Source organism: Vulpes vulpes, chromosome 3 (assembly GCF_048418805.1).
Source record: "Vulpes vulpes isolate BD-2025 chromosome 3, VulVul3, whole genome shotgun sequence".
Classification (NCBI taxonomy): Eukaryota; Metazoa; Chordata; class Mammalia; order Carnivora; family Canidae; genus Vulpes; species Vulpes vulpes.
Window position 1 is genome coordinate 86,078,705 of NC_132782.1, and position 17,264 is coordinate 86,095,968.

At 44.1% G+C, this 17,264-nt stretch overlaps 1 protein-coding gene across 2 annotated transcripts in view; it reads right to left on the reverse strand.

Moving 5' to 3' along the window:
* LOC112909962 (radial spoke head 10 homolog B-like) overlaps nt 1–16,590 on the reverse strand; it is a 60,019-nt gene extending 43,429 nt beyond the window's left edge. Inside the window, exons 1-6 of one of the 2 annotated variants that reach the window (XM_025986156.2) lie at nt 16,241–16,590; nt 14,094–14,406; nt 7,647–7,722; nt 4,225–4,293; nt 2,339–2,512; nt 240–325 (exon numbers count right to left, since the gene is read on the reverse strand). In XM_025986156.2, the coding sequence (XP_025841941.1) occupies nt 240–325; nt 2,339–2,512; nt 4,225–4,293; nt 7,647–7,722; nt 14,094–14,350 (662 nt within the window). In that variant the 5' untranslated portion in view covers nt 14,351–14,406; nt 16,241–16,590. The remainder of the gene's footprint in view (nt 1–239; nt 326–2,338; nt 2,513–4,224; nt 4,294–7,646; nt 7,723–14,093; nt 14,407–16,240) is intronic. The other variant, XM_072753161.1, reaches the window with a different exon arrangement.
* Nucleotides 16,591–17,264: the final 674 nt, after the last annotated feature.

A 17,264-nucleotide genomic window follows, 5' to 3' on the forward strand; every position in this document is an offset into this window, starting at 1 on the left:
GAGGGAGAGGGAGACAGAATCTTAGGCAAGCTCCATGCCCAGTGCAGAGCCTGATGTGGGGCCTGATCCCACCACCCCAAGATCATGACCCAAGCCAAAATCAAGAGTTGGTCATTCAACAGACTACGCCATTCAGGCACCCCTCTGCACCTTATCTTTAAGTCACCTAAGTGAAAATTATTTGGGCCCCCAAACACATGTTTCACCCACACCCCATGTGTGGCAGCAGCGATACCTACCATCTTATCCCCCAGCCGTTTTTGATGTTGTGTACCCAGTCCCCCTCATACCAGGAGGTACCCTCTTCATTGTAATAAATAGAGCCCTAAAACAAATAATATCATTAAAAAATATCAAGCCTCATAAAACAAATGTTTATTAAAGGTAAAGATTAAAAAGTACATGAATTTAAGGAATCTAACCCCGTGGAAGTCAATGTCATACATGGGCAAGACACCTAACCCATGGTATGTCTCTGTTTTGTAATCAAGGATATGGTAAAGTAGCCATCACATCACAGATCAATTACTCCCTCATGATGAGGTATCACAGTAAGGTGTGGAATGACCACATCCATTATATTCGGTCTATCCATTCTACTTGGTAACTTTGAGTCAGATGAGTACCTAAACAATCCTGTTCTGTTGTTACCTAAAGTGAGCGGTAGATCCTTCTGTACAAGTAAAGGTCAGTCCCCCTCCCTGCTCCTTTTTTTGAGAGAGGGACGGAGGGAAAGAGAGAGAGGGACGGAGGGAAAGAGAGAGAGGGAGTGAGCGAGTGCTTGCACAAGCAGGAGGAAGGTGCAAAAAGGGAAGAGGGAGAGAATCCCAAGCAGGCTCCACCTATACCCAGTGGGAGCCTGACATGGGGCTCGATCTCAGGACCCTGAGATCATGACCTGAGCTGAAATCTAGAGTCAGATGCTTAGATCTGAGCTGAAATCTAGAGTCAGACGCTTAACTGACTGAGCCACTCAGGAACCCCATGTCAGTACCCAAACCACTTTTGTTCTATCCATTCATCATCATACTTATCTTACTGCCTCTGAGTATAAAGAAAGATGGGTTCTACCTGTGATAAAGTAAAATTGTATTATTTCCGAGTATAAGTGACCATGGAGTAACCTTTCTTTGGTGACTCCTCTTAGGGAATGGTACTAGCTACCATGTATTTGGATCTACACCAAATGGCCTCAGATTGCTTGTTTATCCACTGGTTCATCTCACTGCATATGTGTGTGTGTGTGTGTGTGTGTGTGTGTGTGTGTGTGTGTGAGAGGAAGTGTGCAATTTTTCTCTTTTCTTCCCCATCATCAAGCTGACTTGCTCCTTTGTGCAGCCATCCAGGTGCCATGGTCTAGAAGTCACCACCCCCATCCTAGTCTGAACTGCTATGAGCTGGGAGAGGAGAGGAGAAGAGAAGGGAGGGGAGGGGAGAAAAGGGGAGGGGAGAGGGAGGGGGGAGGAGGAAAAGAAAACAGAATACAATTGACAGAACAGTCTAAATCTGAGCAGAGTGATGATTATAATGGTAGACTCTTTTCTTACATTTTCCAAGAACATGGCTACGGTATTTTATAATCCTATACAGAAGGGAAATAGCAGTGCCAGGAAGAGCAACCTTGACTTAAAAGTGAATATAATGTGCATTACCGGAAAGAGTATAAACTGGTCCTGCTGCTGTGGAAAACAGTTTGAAAGTTCCTGACAATGTTAAACACCCAGTTACCATACTCCACTCCTAGGTTTATACGCCAGAGACTGGAAACAAGTACCCCAATACATCCTTACACACCCATTCATAGCCGTACTAGTCACAGAAGCCAAAAGATGAAAACAGCCCAAATACCCATCAAAGGATGAACAGATAAACAGCAGGTGGTCCATCCATACACTGGAGCAGTATTATTCAGTCACCAAAAGGAATTAAGTACCTACAACATGGATGAATCTCAAAAAAACATGATGTTGAGTGAAAGAAGCCAGACACGAAAGGTAATATATTGTAGGGTCTCATTTATACGAAACAACCAGAATAGATGACCCATAGAGAGAGGCAGACAGGGGCTGCTGGGGTTCGGGATGAGAAATATCTGCCTAGGGTTTTATTTTGGAGTGTTGACAAAAAGGTTTTGGGGCTAGACAGAGGTGCAGGTCTCACAAGGCTACGAGGGCACTATATGCCACGGAACTGCTGACTTTGGAATGGTCAGTTTTGCATGCTGTGAATTTCACATCAATCAACAATTGAATATACTTTTACAACAGCCCCCCATTTCCCACCCCCTGTATTTGTTCACCCTATCTACAGGCAGAAGTCATGTGGCCGCCTCACCCACCTTCCCATGTCTCTTGCCGTGACACCAGTGGCCGATGTAGGACACAGGGTGTGTGCCACATTTGAACATACCAAATCCCTGCCTTACACCGTGTAGCACTTCTCCTTCATAGGTGCTGCCATCTGGCCACGTGTACACACCATGGTTCATGGGGATGTTCTTCACAAACTCCCCCTAGGATAAGAAAGCTCAGTGAGAAAAAGCAGTGGCGAGACCCCTAATCCCATGGATGGTTTGCAACATCTCCTTGACTACTGCACACGCTCCTGTCTCTCCTCTGTGGAAACAGTGGAGTATCCCGGCCACCAGCTTCTCCCTCCTTCTTCCTTCTCTAACATACCCTGTCCTCTCTCACCTCCCCTCCCTGGAGTGGAAGCCCCAGCAGGATAAAACAGCTGGAGGCTGTGTGTAGACAAGGTTCCAAGAGGCAAATGGGTAACATGAAAAGGTGTTGGTTTTTCTCCTGGCCTTAGGAACTTTAGAGTCTTGGAACCCACCTCAGAGGAGGCTTACTGCCCTGGGTTCCAGTGTTCTCCTCAGAGGACACCAGTGATTAGCCTGGCTTGGTGATCAACTGGTGGAAACTCCTCTTTATGTTTGTGGTTCATCAAAATATTCTGCAGACACATCAGCCAACCACATCCCTGTGGGTGCCTTCTAGAGAATCTGCTTTGCTCGGGGCCAGGACTTCAGCTGAGTGGGCAGCACGCAGTTCCAAGCACCACAGCCCTGAGCCACTGGATTCTCTCTCAGGAACATGAACTCACCAGAGGCATCCGGCCAGCAGAAGAGGAGGACAGGGTGGCCTGGTCTGACCATGGGCCATATTGCATGAGGCTAGCTGACCTCCCTGAAGGTACTTTTGTGACAGCCCAAATCCTGTCCATCAACCCTCCTATCTAAGCTGGTATGGAAGGGTCTATGCCTACCAGAAGGATTCCCACCTGAGAGCTTCCAGAAACTCACAGGTTAGAAGGCAGGGTGCTGCGGGGAAAGTTTCCCTGGAGAGGCTGGCCCCAAACCACCAGATCCTCAGGCTCCCCTGAGCCTCTGAGTGCTTGTCTCCTACTGTCCAGCCCCAGTGAGCTGCCCACCTGGCCCAAACTTGTCTGTTTCCCTCACTTGGCTGCTACTTGAATATGTACATTACATGCATGTGTCTTCTTTTTTTTTTTTTAAGATTTTTAATTTATTTATTCAGGAGAGACAGAGAGAGAGAGAGAGAGAGGCAGAGACACAGGCAGAAGGAGAAGCAGGCTCCATGCAGGGAGCCCGACATGGGACTCCATCATGGGACTCCAGGATCAGGCCCTGGGCCAAAGGCAGGTGCTAAACCGCCGAGCCACACAGGGATCCCCCTCTTATTTTCATTACCACTTATAAATGCCATCACTAGCAGCTCTGCAACTGCAATATCTAGAATAGCCTTCCAGCTATTGATTTAAAAAATATACATTTTCTTTAAACCATCAAGATGGGTTGAGACCCACAACCCATCTTGAAAAAAGGAATAAAAGTGGCCAGTAAAAATAGGGGAAACTGGATGAATGGATACAGTCTGAGCTCCAAAAAAATAAAGGTACAGAAGAGAATGTATAATGAACTATTTGTATTTGTAAAGAGTAAGAAAGGCCAAATATAGGCATGTGTGCTGTACATGCACAGAACACACAGGGACCTCTAGAATTTACAGATGAAATGGGTAACGATCAACAGAGGAGCCTGTGCAGTAACAAGGCTCTTCGCCTATATTCTCTGGTACTATGGACTTTCTTAAACTCATGTGCTGAATTACTTTTATGAAAGTAGTGGGTTTAACTGTAGGAAGCTGGACATTAAGTTTCATTAATTACAGTTTAAAAACTATTACCTATTACGTGCTTTACCTCATATTTCAGACCATCAGCCCAAACGTAAGTCCCTTGTCCATGCATGAGTCCTTCTGAAAACATACCCTTCAAAACAGAACAACAAACCCTTAGCACCAGTCCTTGATTCTACACAACAGCTGCCACTGTGGTTTTAGTTCTTAGGATGGAGCCTTATCCCCTTTCCATTTGCATGAATATACTTGACCAAATTCCCCAAAATGTACATCATGCAGTCCTATGCAGTGGTGAAATGAGTTGTAAATTCACTCTGTGTCGTCCTCTCCTAATTAGTGAAAAATGCTGTAGTTCAAAAGAATTCATACACTTTTGGTTTTGCACTTCCAAATGCAAGGATTTTAAAAAATTATTTATTTATTTTTATTTTTTTTTAATTTTTATTATTATTTATTTATGATAGTGAGAGGGAGACAGAGGCAGAGACACAGGCAGAAGGAGAAGCAGGCTCCACACACCAGGAGCCCGATGTGGGACTCGATCCTGGGTCTCCAGGATCGCGCCCTGGGCCAAAGGCAGGCGCCAAACCGCTGTGCCACCCAGGGATCCCCTAAAAAATTATTTAAACTAGACAAACCCGGTGAAAACCATTATCTGGATATCAGCAACTACTCCATTTCTACTTACTAGGATTTATTGGTGTTGGTGTGTCTGTGTCTATGGACATATTCATGTATGTACATCATATACTATTGTCAGTATAGTCCATTTATATTTAGTGTGTACTGTTAATATATAAAACTAATCACTAAAAACTTAGCACACCTGAATGTCTAAATGCTATCAGAGAAAAGAAAGGTAAGAATACATCCAGTTTTGCCTTAGAATCATCTTGTTAGATGTGGGATGGGTGTTGGGGACACACCCTGAGTAAACAGTGCTCTAACTCTGGTTCTCAGATTCTACTGTGCTTCAGAGCCGCCTGGGGTTTGTGGAAACACAGATTTTCTGGGCCTACCCCAGAGACTGATTCATCAGCAGGTCTGGGTTGGGGCCCAAGAACTTGCATTTTGAAAAAAATCCCCCAGGTAATGTTGCTTATCCTCTTGACCATGCTTCTCTGGAGAATGACAGCCCTTACTGACCAGCAAGGGTTAATATGGGCTCACCCCAGGCAGGCTGCCACTGAGCGGTTTTCTAACCATAGGCTGGTTCTTGTTTGTTATTATGGAACTGATGATGGTCACAACCACCAGTGTTTTAACAAATTAGACTGGAAAGGATCACGCTGCATCTACAGGGTAAGGGCAAAGGGTTCAAGAAGTGTTTGGTTTTATTATCTTTAGGGGATGGTGATCTAAATGTGTGACAAACCCGAGGTCTGATGATGTGGGGCCTGGGGCTACAGAGTTATTCTGCTGGATTTGCCGCTCTCACAAATTAAAGGAGATGTAACTTATGAGGATTTTAATTTTTTTAATTAAAAAAAAAGATTTTATTTATTCATTCATGATAGACAGAGAGAGAGAGAGAGAAAGAGAGAGAGGCAGAGACACAGGCAGAGGGAGAAGCAGGCTCCATGCAGGGAGCCCAATGCAGGACTCGATCCCGGGACCCCAGGATCACACCCTGGGCCAAAGGTAGGTAGGTGCTAAACTGCTGAGCCACTCAGGTATCCCCTGATGATGATTTTTAATCAAAATAATTTGAGTCTGAGGAAAATATGGAGAGCTTACAGGGCATGTAGCAGGCAATGGGTGGAGAAAAGATCATCTAGAAACAGAGGGTGTTTGTCCCCACATGTATGGGAAGGGCAAGGCCACTGGGTCCAGCTTGAGCTTTAGGTAACCAAGGCAAACCCTCTGGCGTAGGAGGAGCTGATACTGCGACTTCAGCAGCCTGGGAGGGATTGGCCCACATAATAAACTGGGTGTCTTGGGCGCATGGGTGACTCAGTCAGTTAAGCGTCTGCCTTCAGCTAGGTCATGATCCTGGGGTCCTGAGATTGAGTCCTGAGTGGAGCTCCCTACTCACCAGTGAGTCTACTTCTCCCTCTGCCCCTCCCCCTGCTCACGTACTCTCCTCTCCTCTCCTCTCCTCTTCGCTCTCTCTCTTTCCCTCTCCCTCTCTCTCAAATAAGTAAAATCTTAAAAAAAAGAAAGAAAGGAAAGAACTAAGGTTCGTGTTGAAGTATTCACACACCAGGGCTACATTTAGTGCCATGGTGCTGAAAGAAGACTCTGACCAGAATGAACGTGACAGCTTATTCCAAAACTGGCAAAGGCCAGATGGGACATTTTAGTATCACTTGGCCATAAAAATGGCATTTTTAGGAGTTTTTATGACACAGGAATAAGAACATGTCATATATTTAGTGGGGAAAAAAATCAGGGTACTGAAACCCATGCTCTATGACCCCAACCACAAAAATTTGTTCTTATTATAAGCACATTTCTTTGATAATCATGTTCTTATTATAAGCACATGTTTCTTTGTATCATTATTGATGGCAAAAAATGAAAACATCCTAAAAGTAATAATTATGGTATGTAATGAATAATAAGTCAGAACACTGTGCTATATATATAGTATATATACTTATATATGTTATATAATTAAATATCGTGTATATTTATATACAGTATATAATTAAATAATATATAAATAAAATACATTTTGTTTTTATAGAGGAAGAAATGGAGGTTAGTGTTTAGATGGGGACAGTGTTTCAGCCTGGAAACAAGAAAAGTTCCAGAAATGGATGGTGGGGAGGATTATACCACAATGTGAATGCCCTTAACACTACAAAACTCTACACTTAAAAATCATTACAACAATAAATTTTATATATGTTTTACCACAAAATATTTAGGTTATGAAAACCATGCAGCAATATAGCAAAGTATTCATAAGTGGAAAAAGATTCAAGAGTTTATCTGCCAAACCAATAGGCCCACATAAATGCTGATACTTCCATTCAAGGAACAAAAATGACACACAGCACACCCAAAACATTTCCTGGAAAAGGATAATGATGATACTGGAATTTTCCTCTTCCTTATTTCGTTTAGTCACCTTAATGTTGTATAAGTACAAATCAAGAAAAGAAAATCTAAAATGATGACTTCAGTTGTATGGAGCCGTGTTTTTACCGTAAAAATAGGTCATCAGGATTCGCAATAAAATGAACAGAAAATACTTCTAATTTCTTCTGAAGAACCAACGAGCTTTTCTTTTTTTAAATATTTTATTTATTTATTCATGAGAGACACAGAGAGGCAGAGACACAGGCAGAGGGAGAAGCAGGCTCCCTGTGGGGAGCCTGATGCAGGACTCAATCCCAGGACCCCGGGATCACGACCTGAATCAAAGGCAGACTCTCAACCACTGAGCCACCCAGGTGCCCCTGAAAGTACTAATCTAAAACTCTCACAGGACATTCTGACCTTCCTCCCAGCCCGTTCCCAAAATGGGTAACTCACGTGGTAGGTGCAACATCCTTGGAAGACTGCAAAGCCTTCTCCCTCATATAGTCCATGGACCTTTTCACCTTCATAGCTACAAAGAAATAAAGCTAAAGGCAATGAGTGGCATAAGCAAATCTAAGTGACAGTTAAATTGACAATTCACATCAGTGAGGAAGTCCAAGTGACATCTCACACTCATTCACTCAATAAACATGCCCTGAGGGTCCCTGTGCCCTTTTCTAAGCCCTGGTCTGGCGCCGTGAACAAGACAGGAAAGTTCCCGCTCTCAGGAGCTCATAGTTCACTGTAGAGACAGACAACACAAAGGAAACACAAACAAGATGATTCCAGATCCTGATCAGCTTTTGTGAAAGACGTGATCAGGGAATAAGTAGGAGGAGGCTGCTGTGTACAGGAGGTCAAGGCAGAGGCTTCTCAGAGGATATGAGAGCTGAATTGAGATGTTCAGGTCATGAAACAAACAGCCCTATGAAGAACCCTGGGATGAGGATCCCAGGAAGAGGGAACAGCAAATGCAAAGGCCCTGAGGCAGTAAAGAACCTGACAGCTCAAGGTCAGCCAACAGAAGGGAGGGTGACCCAGCTGGAACACAGGAGGGCAAGAGGAGAGGCCAGAGGGCCACAGCAAAACCCAGAGCTCTAGGAGGAATCTGGAGAGGGTTCTAAGAAGGGAGTTGGCCAAGGTCAGATTAACATCAGAAGAACACTCTGGCTGGCTGCTATGTGCCAAAGACTGTGTAAAGAGCTAACAGCCAAAGGAAAGAGTGAAGAGGGGTGAAGATGGAAGGTGACAGTTTATTCTGGACAGTGTCCAGAATGATGAAAAAAGTTCTGGAAATTGATAGTGTTGATGGTCGCACAATAGGGTGAATACACTTAATGTCACTAAACTGTACACTTAAAATGGTCAAAATAGGAAATTCTATGTGTATTTCTTTTAAGCAGGCCCAGAACAGGGCTTGAACTCCTGACCCTGAGATCAAGAACTGAGATTAAGAGTGAGACACTTAACCCACTGAGCCACCCAGGCACTCCCTATGTTAGGTGTATTTTATTGGATAACGTAGAAAAAAAATTTTTTTTAAGATATATTCTAGACATGGGGCCAGAAGAGTTTGCTGATGTGCTGGCTTTGGAGAAGTGGGAGGTTCAGAACAGTGCTCAGATTTTGAGTTCAGAACTGGGTGGATAACATGCAATTCAGGATCTCACTCAGCCCTAAGCTCTGGGGTAAGAGAGGTGAAAAATAATCAGGTGACAGCCATGACCAAACTGGGCTTTGTCCAAGAATCCAAGGAAGATTTGACATTAGAAAGTCTATTAAAAAAAAAAAAGAAAGTCTATAAACACAATTCATAGCACCAGCAAATCAAAGGAAAAAGACTGTAGGTTTATAGCAGGATGCCAGCAAGGTATTTGATAAAATTCTGCAATCATTTCTTTAAAAATTCTAGTTACAGTACAATGTGAGGGAACTACCTAAACATAAGAGACTACTTATGAAAAAGCAACAGATAGCATATATTATTTTTGAGAGTGAAATACCAAGATCAACTCCCTGAAAATCAGGAACATGAACAGGATGCCTCCTCTTCCCACTATTTATTCGATATTGTTTTAGAGGTTCTGCATCATGTGAGAACTCAGGAAACTTAAGCAATCTGCATAAATATTGACAAGAGTTAGGCAATTGTTTTAACTGGAAGATTGTGTGATTATTTACCTGTAAAACCCCAAGACTTTCTTTTAATTCATGAGAGATTGTGGCAACCCATGGGAAGAAACTGGAATATGGTGGAGGGAAAGACTAAACTATTTATTTATCTATCTATCTATCTATCTATCTATTTATTTATTTAGAGAGCGAGCACATGTGTGCACATGAACTGGTGGGAGAAGGAAAGAGAAAAGCAGACTCCTCGCTGCGCAGGGAGCCCAACACGGGACTTGATCCCAGGATCCAGGGATCATGACCTGAGCCAAAGGGAGTCGCTTAACCACCTGAGCCACCTAGGCGTCCCTCAGGGATTTTTTAAAGAAGCCATATACCATTCAATGGTATAGACACCTCCCCTCACTCCCAAACCACATATATGTCTCCAGGTGCTCCTGGCCTGGATCCGGACCACCCTGATGTCAGGATATTCAACTCCTATGGTTCCCACAACAGTGTAACCCCAGGCTCCACCTTCCCTCAACTAAGAGCATACTACTGACACTCAGCTGAGTTTTTCTAGAAAGAGCACAATGTAGAATATAATTATGTGCTGCCTACATAGACCATATTTCCTACTTTTTAATATCCTTCTATAGTGCTCAACCCAGAGCTGGTCCGTGGTAGCTCATTAATAAACGGCTGCTGACAGAAATTAGTCACACTTCCATACACTAATAATAGCAGAAAGAGCAATTAAGAACTCAACCTGGGTTGTGAAAGACCTGTACTCTCAAAAACCATAAAGCATGGATGAAAGAAATTGAAGGCAATACAAACAAATGGAAAGATATTCCATGCTCATTCATTGTGAGAATATTGTTAAAATGTCTATACTACCCAAAGCAATCTACGGATTCAATGAAATCCCTATCAAATTGCCAACAGCATTTTCCATAGAACTAGAACAAATGATATTAAGATTTGTGTGGAACCATGAAAGATACTGAATAGCCAAAGCAATATTGAGAAAGAGGAATTAAACTGGAGGCATTATAATCCCAGATTCTAAGATATACTACAAAGCTGTAGTAATCTAAACAATATGGTACTGGGAAAAAAATAGACACATGGATCAGTGGAACAGAATAGACGCCCAGTAAACCCAACTTATATGGTCAATTAATCTACAACAAAAGAGGCAAGAATATACAATGGGAATAAGGTGGTCTCTCAATAAATGGTGTTGAGAAAACTGGATAGTTTCATGCAGAAGAATGAAACTGGACCACTTTCCTACACCATACACAAAAACAGACTCAAAATGGATTAAAGATCTAAATGTGAGACCTGAAACCATAAAACTCCTAGAAGAAAACACAGGGAGTAATTTCTTTGTTATCAGCCATACCAACATTTTTCTAGATAGGACTCCTCAGGCAAGGGAAACAAAAGTGAAAATTAGTTGTTGGGATTACATCAAAATAAAAAGCCTTTTTTTTTTTTTTTTTTTTTTTTAGTTTTATTTATTTATGATAGTCACAGAGAGAGAGAGAGAGAGGCAGAGACACAGGCAGAGGGATAAGCAGGCTCCATGCACCGGGAGCCCTACGTGGGACTCAATCCCGGGTCTCCAGGATCGCACCCTGGGCCAAAGGCAGGCGCCAAACCGCTGCGCCACCCAGGGATCCCTTTTTTTTTTTTTTTTAAAAAAGCTTTTGCATAGCAAAGGAAACCATCAACAAAACAGGGCAACCTACTGAAGATATTTGCAAATGATATATCCAATAAGGGGCTAACTTATAAAATATATTAAAAATTTATACAACTCAACACCGAAGATACAAATGATCCCATTAAAAAATGGGCAGGGGGGATCCCTGGGTGGCGCAGCGATTTAGCGCCTGCCTTTGGCCCAGGGCGCGATCCTGGAGACCCGGGATTGAGTCCCACATCGGGCTCCCAGTGCATGGAGCCTGCTTCTCCCTCTGCCTGTGTCTCTGTCTCTCTCTCTCTCATTCTCTCCTCTCTCTCTGTGTGTGACTATCATAAATAAATAAAATTTTTTTTAAAAAAAATTAAAAATAAATAAAAATAAAAATGGGCAGGGGACCTGAATACACATTTTTCCAAATAAGACATGCAGATGGCCAACAGATGCATGGGAAGATGCTCAACATCACTTGTCATCAGGGAAATGCAATTCAAAATCACAGTGAGATACCATCTCATATCTGTCAGAATAGCTAGACTCAAAAAAAAAAAACCCAAGACACAAGTATTGGTAAGGATATGGAGAAAAAGGAACCCTTGTGCACTGTTGGTGGGAATATAAATTGGTGCAGCCACCCTGAAAAACCATATGAAGATACCTCAAAAAATTAAAAGTTGAAATACCATATGATCCAACAATTCCACCACTGGATACTTGCTCAAAGGAAATGAAAACACTAATTTGAAAAGATAAATGCACCCCATGTTTATTGCATCATTACTTACAAGAGCCAAGATTTAGAAGCAACCCAAGTGTCCATCCATAGATGAATGAAAAAAGAAAATGTGGTATATACATAAATACATACACATCTATACAATGGAATGTTGCCTTTTGCAACAATATAGATGGACCGAGAGAGTACTATAAGTGAAATAAGTCAGATAAAGACAAATATCCGATTTCACTTCTAGGTAGAATCTAAAAAACAAATGAAAAGCAAAAAAACAGACCCATGAATACAGACAACTGATGGTTACCAGAGCAGAAGAAAGGAGGGGAAGTTGGACAACATGGGTGAAGGGGAGAGACAGATACAAGCTTCCAGCTATGGAGTGAGTCCCGGAAATAAAAGGCACAGCATCGGGAATAGGGAACGGCGTGGCAACAGGGCGGTATGGTGACACATCATAGCTACCCTTGTGGGAGCAGAGCATCATGTACAGGGTTGTTGAATCACTGTGTTGTACACTTGTTGTTACTAATGTAACACTGTATGACCATATTTCAACTAAGAAATAAAAATAAAAGTGACCACTAATATCATTCAAGTGATAAATCTTGACCAAGTACCCACTAGACTTAAGGTCTGATATTCTTGGGTGGGTCTCTGCTGGGACTGAATTTTCCACCTGGTGGAGAAGCTGAGACCTGGAAACAGATTAAGTAATTTATACACATTATATATGTGTGTAGTAGGAAGGAATACATGCTAATACACGTAATAGAAAGTGATAAGTATGATGAAAGCAGTTTTGAGCAAAATCACTTTCTATTGGGAAGAAGCACAGGAAAAGTCTGGAACAGAGGAGTAGATGGGATTTGGTCATTCAGAAACATGGGACAAACACTCCAGCAAAGCTATCTTTGCAAACAAAAGGTAAAAATACAAATGGTATTGTGGGGAGGCGGCTAGCTGGGCTCTAGAGTTTGAGAAGAGAGAGGCAGGCTGAAGTCAGGGCATCAGGCTGGGAGGTTTATTCTGTGGATAATGGAAAGGAATCAAAAGTTTCTAAGGGTGTGGTAGCCAGCTTCAAAATGGTTCCCAGTGATTCTCACCTCCCAGTACTCAATATCTTTCTGGAAGCCTTGCCCACTTTGAAGAGGACTGGCCTGTGGGGCCCACTACAGTGTTACAGAAATGACAGAGGGATATCTGAGATCAGGTCATAAAAGACATGTGGCTTCCACTCTTGCTCTCTCTTGGATTACTGTCTGGGGAAGCCAGCTGCCTGGTGATGAGGACACCCAAGTAGCCCTGTGAGGGAGTCTGTGTGATGAGGGGCTGAGGCCTCCCACCAACAGCCATGCCAGGAAGCCGCTGTGAAAGCGGATGGAACAGTCGGCCATGCCTTTAGGTGATGGTAGTCTAGATTTGCATCTTGGCTGAACCTCCAGAAATCCTAACCCAATACTACCCAGCTAAAAGTTGCTTCCAGATTCTTGACCCTCATAAACTGTGTGAGATAATATTTGTCTTAATTATCACGAGCTGACTTAATAGGACAGATAACTAATCCAGGGAGCAATGTAAACAATTAAGAAGGCAAATCTCTATAAGAGGCTCAGGAGGAGCCTGAAAGCAGGGAAATCTTTATGAAATGAATCCAACAGTCAAGAGGTCATGAGGAGGTGGAGTGAGCATAGAGGAAAAAGAAATACACAAACACAGGAGAGGAGGAGGACAGCTTGGAGAGGGAGGAAGAAATCAGCAGAGGGCAGTGGAGAAGCCAATGGCTGGAAGAAATGTAGCAACATGTAGAGGAAACTTCTATGAGTGTATTTTCCTCAGTTAAGAACCTGAGACTAGGGGCACCTGGGTGGCCCAGGGTTGAGCATCTGCCTTTGGCTCAGGTCGTAATCCCGGGGTCCTGGGATAGAGTCTCGTATTGGGCTCCCCATGGGGAACTTGCTTCTCCCTCTGCCTATGTCTCTGCCTCTCACGAATAATAAATAAATAAAATCTTAAAAAAAAAAAAAAAAAAAAGAACCTGAGGCTTAGAAAAAGTTCAATGATGGTGCTGATGTTGCAGAGGTGACTCTAATCCAGATCTCATTTCAAGTCCTGCAGTCTTTGCTTTTGGACACAGGGGGTTTGATGACCAGTGGACGATGTCCAGTAGGAAGTTAAGAATTTGAACCTCAAACTCCAGGAGGGAGACCTAGATGTTTACAATCATCTAGGGGGGAAAGGGGCAGGGAAAGCCAAAGTATGAGATTGCGGGGAGAGAGAGAACAGAGAGCATCAAAGTGGTAGAAAGGAGAACATGGAAGATGCAGCCCATTAAAATCACCTTTCAACTATGAGTTTGGTGAGAATGGGTTCTTCATACTGAGTGGCATCTTCATCCTGCTGCTCATCATATTTGGACTCTTTTCGGGGCATCAATTCACTGAGTTGTATGTCCAATGTTGGGACAGCACCAGGGGACATTTCCTGTCTAGGTGTGTTGCCATCTTGTTTGGCAAAGTCTGGATAATCAGAGAGAGAGGAGGGAGAGCGGGCAGACTTATCCCCCTTTTTGTCTGCTCTTTTCTTTTCTTTCACCATTGTCTTTAGAAGTCCTAAAGTTTACTTTACTGTTTCAAGGTGCTGATCAGTTTCACCTGAAAAATAAAAATTACCTCTCTAAATACTTGCAGGTTTCACTTGTAGTTAAACTTCTAGCTTTACAACCCAATGTCATGATTGTTCTCCTCCCAAAGCTTGAAAAATTACAACTATCAAGTACCACCAGTTTATAAAAATATCTCCTTGGTTGTCCCTAAAACTCTTTAAAAAACTGGAACCGCCACTTACCATTTCTTTTAAAATAGTGTTTCAGCAAGAAGGTAAGCTAACACATGAGAAATAGCTAGCTGCTCAATCCCTATGGCCTCATGTCGCAAATTTATACTTTAAAAGCCCATCTCTCACTACATCTGCAGGACTGAGTGCTTAAGAGCTGGATTCAGGCTCCTGCGTTGCACCTTACCAGCTGTGTGTTCTTGAGGTTAATCTCCTTCTGCTTCAGATATCAAATAGAAAGAACAGCACCAGGGCAGCCCAGGTGACTCAGTGGTTTAGCGCTGCTTTCAGCCCAGGGCCTGATCCTGGAGACCTGGGATTGAGTCCCACGTCAGGCTCCCTGCATGGAGCCTGCTTCTCCCTCTGCCTTTGTCTCTGTCTCTCTCTCTGTCATGAATAAATAAATAAAATCTAAAAAAAGAATTACAGGGATCCCTGGGTGGCGCAGCGGTTTGGCGCCTGCCTTTGGCCCAGGGCACAATCCTGGAGACCCAGGATCGAATCCCACATCAGGCTCCCGGTGCATGGAGCCTGCTTCTCCCTCTGCCTATGTCTCTGCCTCTCTCTCTCTCTCTCTCTCTCTCTCTGTGACTATCATAAATAATAAAATAAAAAATAAAAAAAAATAAAAAAAGAATTACATGAAGTGATGCACAAGAAACCCCCGAAAGTATGGAACACACTATCAACGATGGAGTGATTTTTTTTTAAAGATTTTTTTACTTATTTATTCATGATAGACATAGAGAGAGAGAGGCAGAGACACAGGAGGAGGGAGAAGCAGGCTCCATGCTGGGAGCCAGACACGGGACTCAACTCCGGGACTCCAGGATCGCGTCCTGGGCCAGAGGCAGGCTCTAAACTGCTGAGCCACCCAGGGATCCCCCGATGGAGTGATTCTTATGTCACTTTCCTGTTTTTGAACTTAAAGTCATTGACTGCCTAATCCCTATGCCAGACTGAGTGCCTCCCATGCCAGAAAACAAATGGCATGATGTTTGCCCAAAGTCATAGAACTGGGGGGCAGATCCCCAAAGCCATAGTTTTCATGGCCCCCCAAACTGGCCCCATTGAAAGGATCACACGCAGTCCAACAAGCAGGACACAGATGAGTCCTGGGGTGAAGGTCTAGTCTCCCCTCACACCCTGAGGGGTGCAGTGAGCTCCCCATACCCTTCACTGCTTGGATGGTATCCTTTGGACACCCCACCTGCCACCTCAACCCACCCGGGGTTGCTCTCACCAACATGATCCTGTTTTTCTTTCTTTCAAAGCCCCATTATTCTCTCCGGGGAGGCCCAGGTGAGTCTTTGCTATAGATAGGCTTTCTGGTCCTGTCAATGAATTCCGACCTACAAATAAGGCAAATCTTGTTTCTCCTGGCATTTTTCCCACTAACTTTGATGTTCTGTTCTCCCTGGTGTGAGGTCGTATTATCGTGATTTATTCCTTCATCAGGCAGCGAAAAAGGAGCGCTCGTTCTCTGAGTCGGGGGTGCCCGCACCTGCTCGGGCCCTTGGGGTGCCCCGCACCTCCCGTCCACCGCACCCGCTCAGGCCCCTGGGGCTGCGTCCGCCTGGCTAAAGAAGAGCCGGACCTGGCCGTCACGTCTGTAGTGGCGCACGCAGGACCACCGACCGGCAGGGCACTCACCTGGCTGCCAGACCTCGGCTGGGAGGTGCAGCGCGGAACTCGGAGCGTCCAGACTCGGGCAGGTCTCCAGGCAACTGCGGGCCCCGCCCCCGCCCAGTCCTTAAAGGGACCGCCGGCTGAGGAGTGGCTGAGCCTCAGGCCTTAGCTCTTCCGATCAGATCAATCCGGAAGGCCAGGTGGCAATCTGGAGCTGGACGCACCAGACCCAGGTTTTCCCCAGCTCTGCCAATTGCCGCATGGCCTTGCAGCCTTTATCTTCACCATAACACAAGAATTCAGGCGGTTTTCCATTGCCCTAAACAAATTACCCCGAAATTAAAAGGCTTAAAGCAACACAAACTTGTTATTTTAGGATTTTAAGTTAGGAGTCCACCTGGGCTGGTTCCTTTGGGCGGCTCTGGAGGAGAATCTATTTCTTTGCCTTTTCCATCCTTTAGAACCGCTTTCCTACGTCTTCTGTATCAGCTGAGAAAGGGTCTCCCAACTTCTAAGTCACCAGCTAGATTGGGCCAACCCAGCCAATCCAGGATATTTGCTCCATTTCATGACCCCTCCCTCAACCACATCTTCAGAGCCTCCTCTGGCCATTTAGGTCACATATTTGAGGGTTCTCAGATTAGGACATGGCAGTCTTGGAGGTGGGAGAGGGGTGGTGCCTACTAGAACCTAATTTGCAGAGTTCTTGAAATTATCAAATGAGATCCTGTCCAAGGGCACAGAGGCATACTGCCTGACACCTGACAATAACTCGATTGTCTCCTTACATCTACAGAATTCTAAGTCTGCAAATGGAAGCTGGGAGGGAGGGTGAGCACAGGGCAGTGGTCCACACTGGTCACTGGTCAGACAGCTGTCTGGGTCCACAGAGGGCACTTTGATTTCTGTCTCTGCCCCAGTTCAAATGGGATGAGATTCCATGAAAAACTATTTGACAGAGTTTCTGCTCTGTTCAGTACCACTCAAGACCAGTAACAAGTACATCCTGCAATTCACACCTCACAGAAATGAAACTGCAGCATTAAAG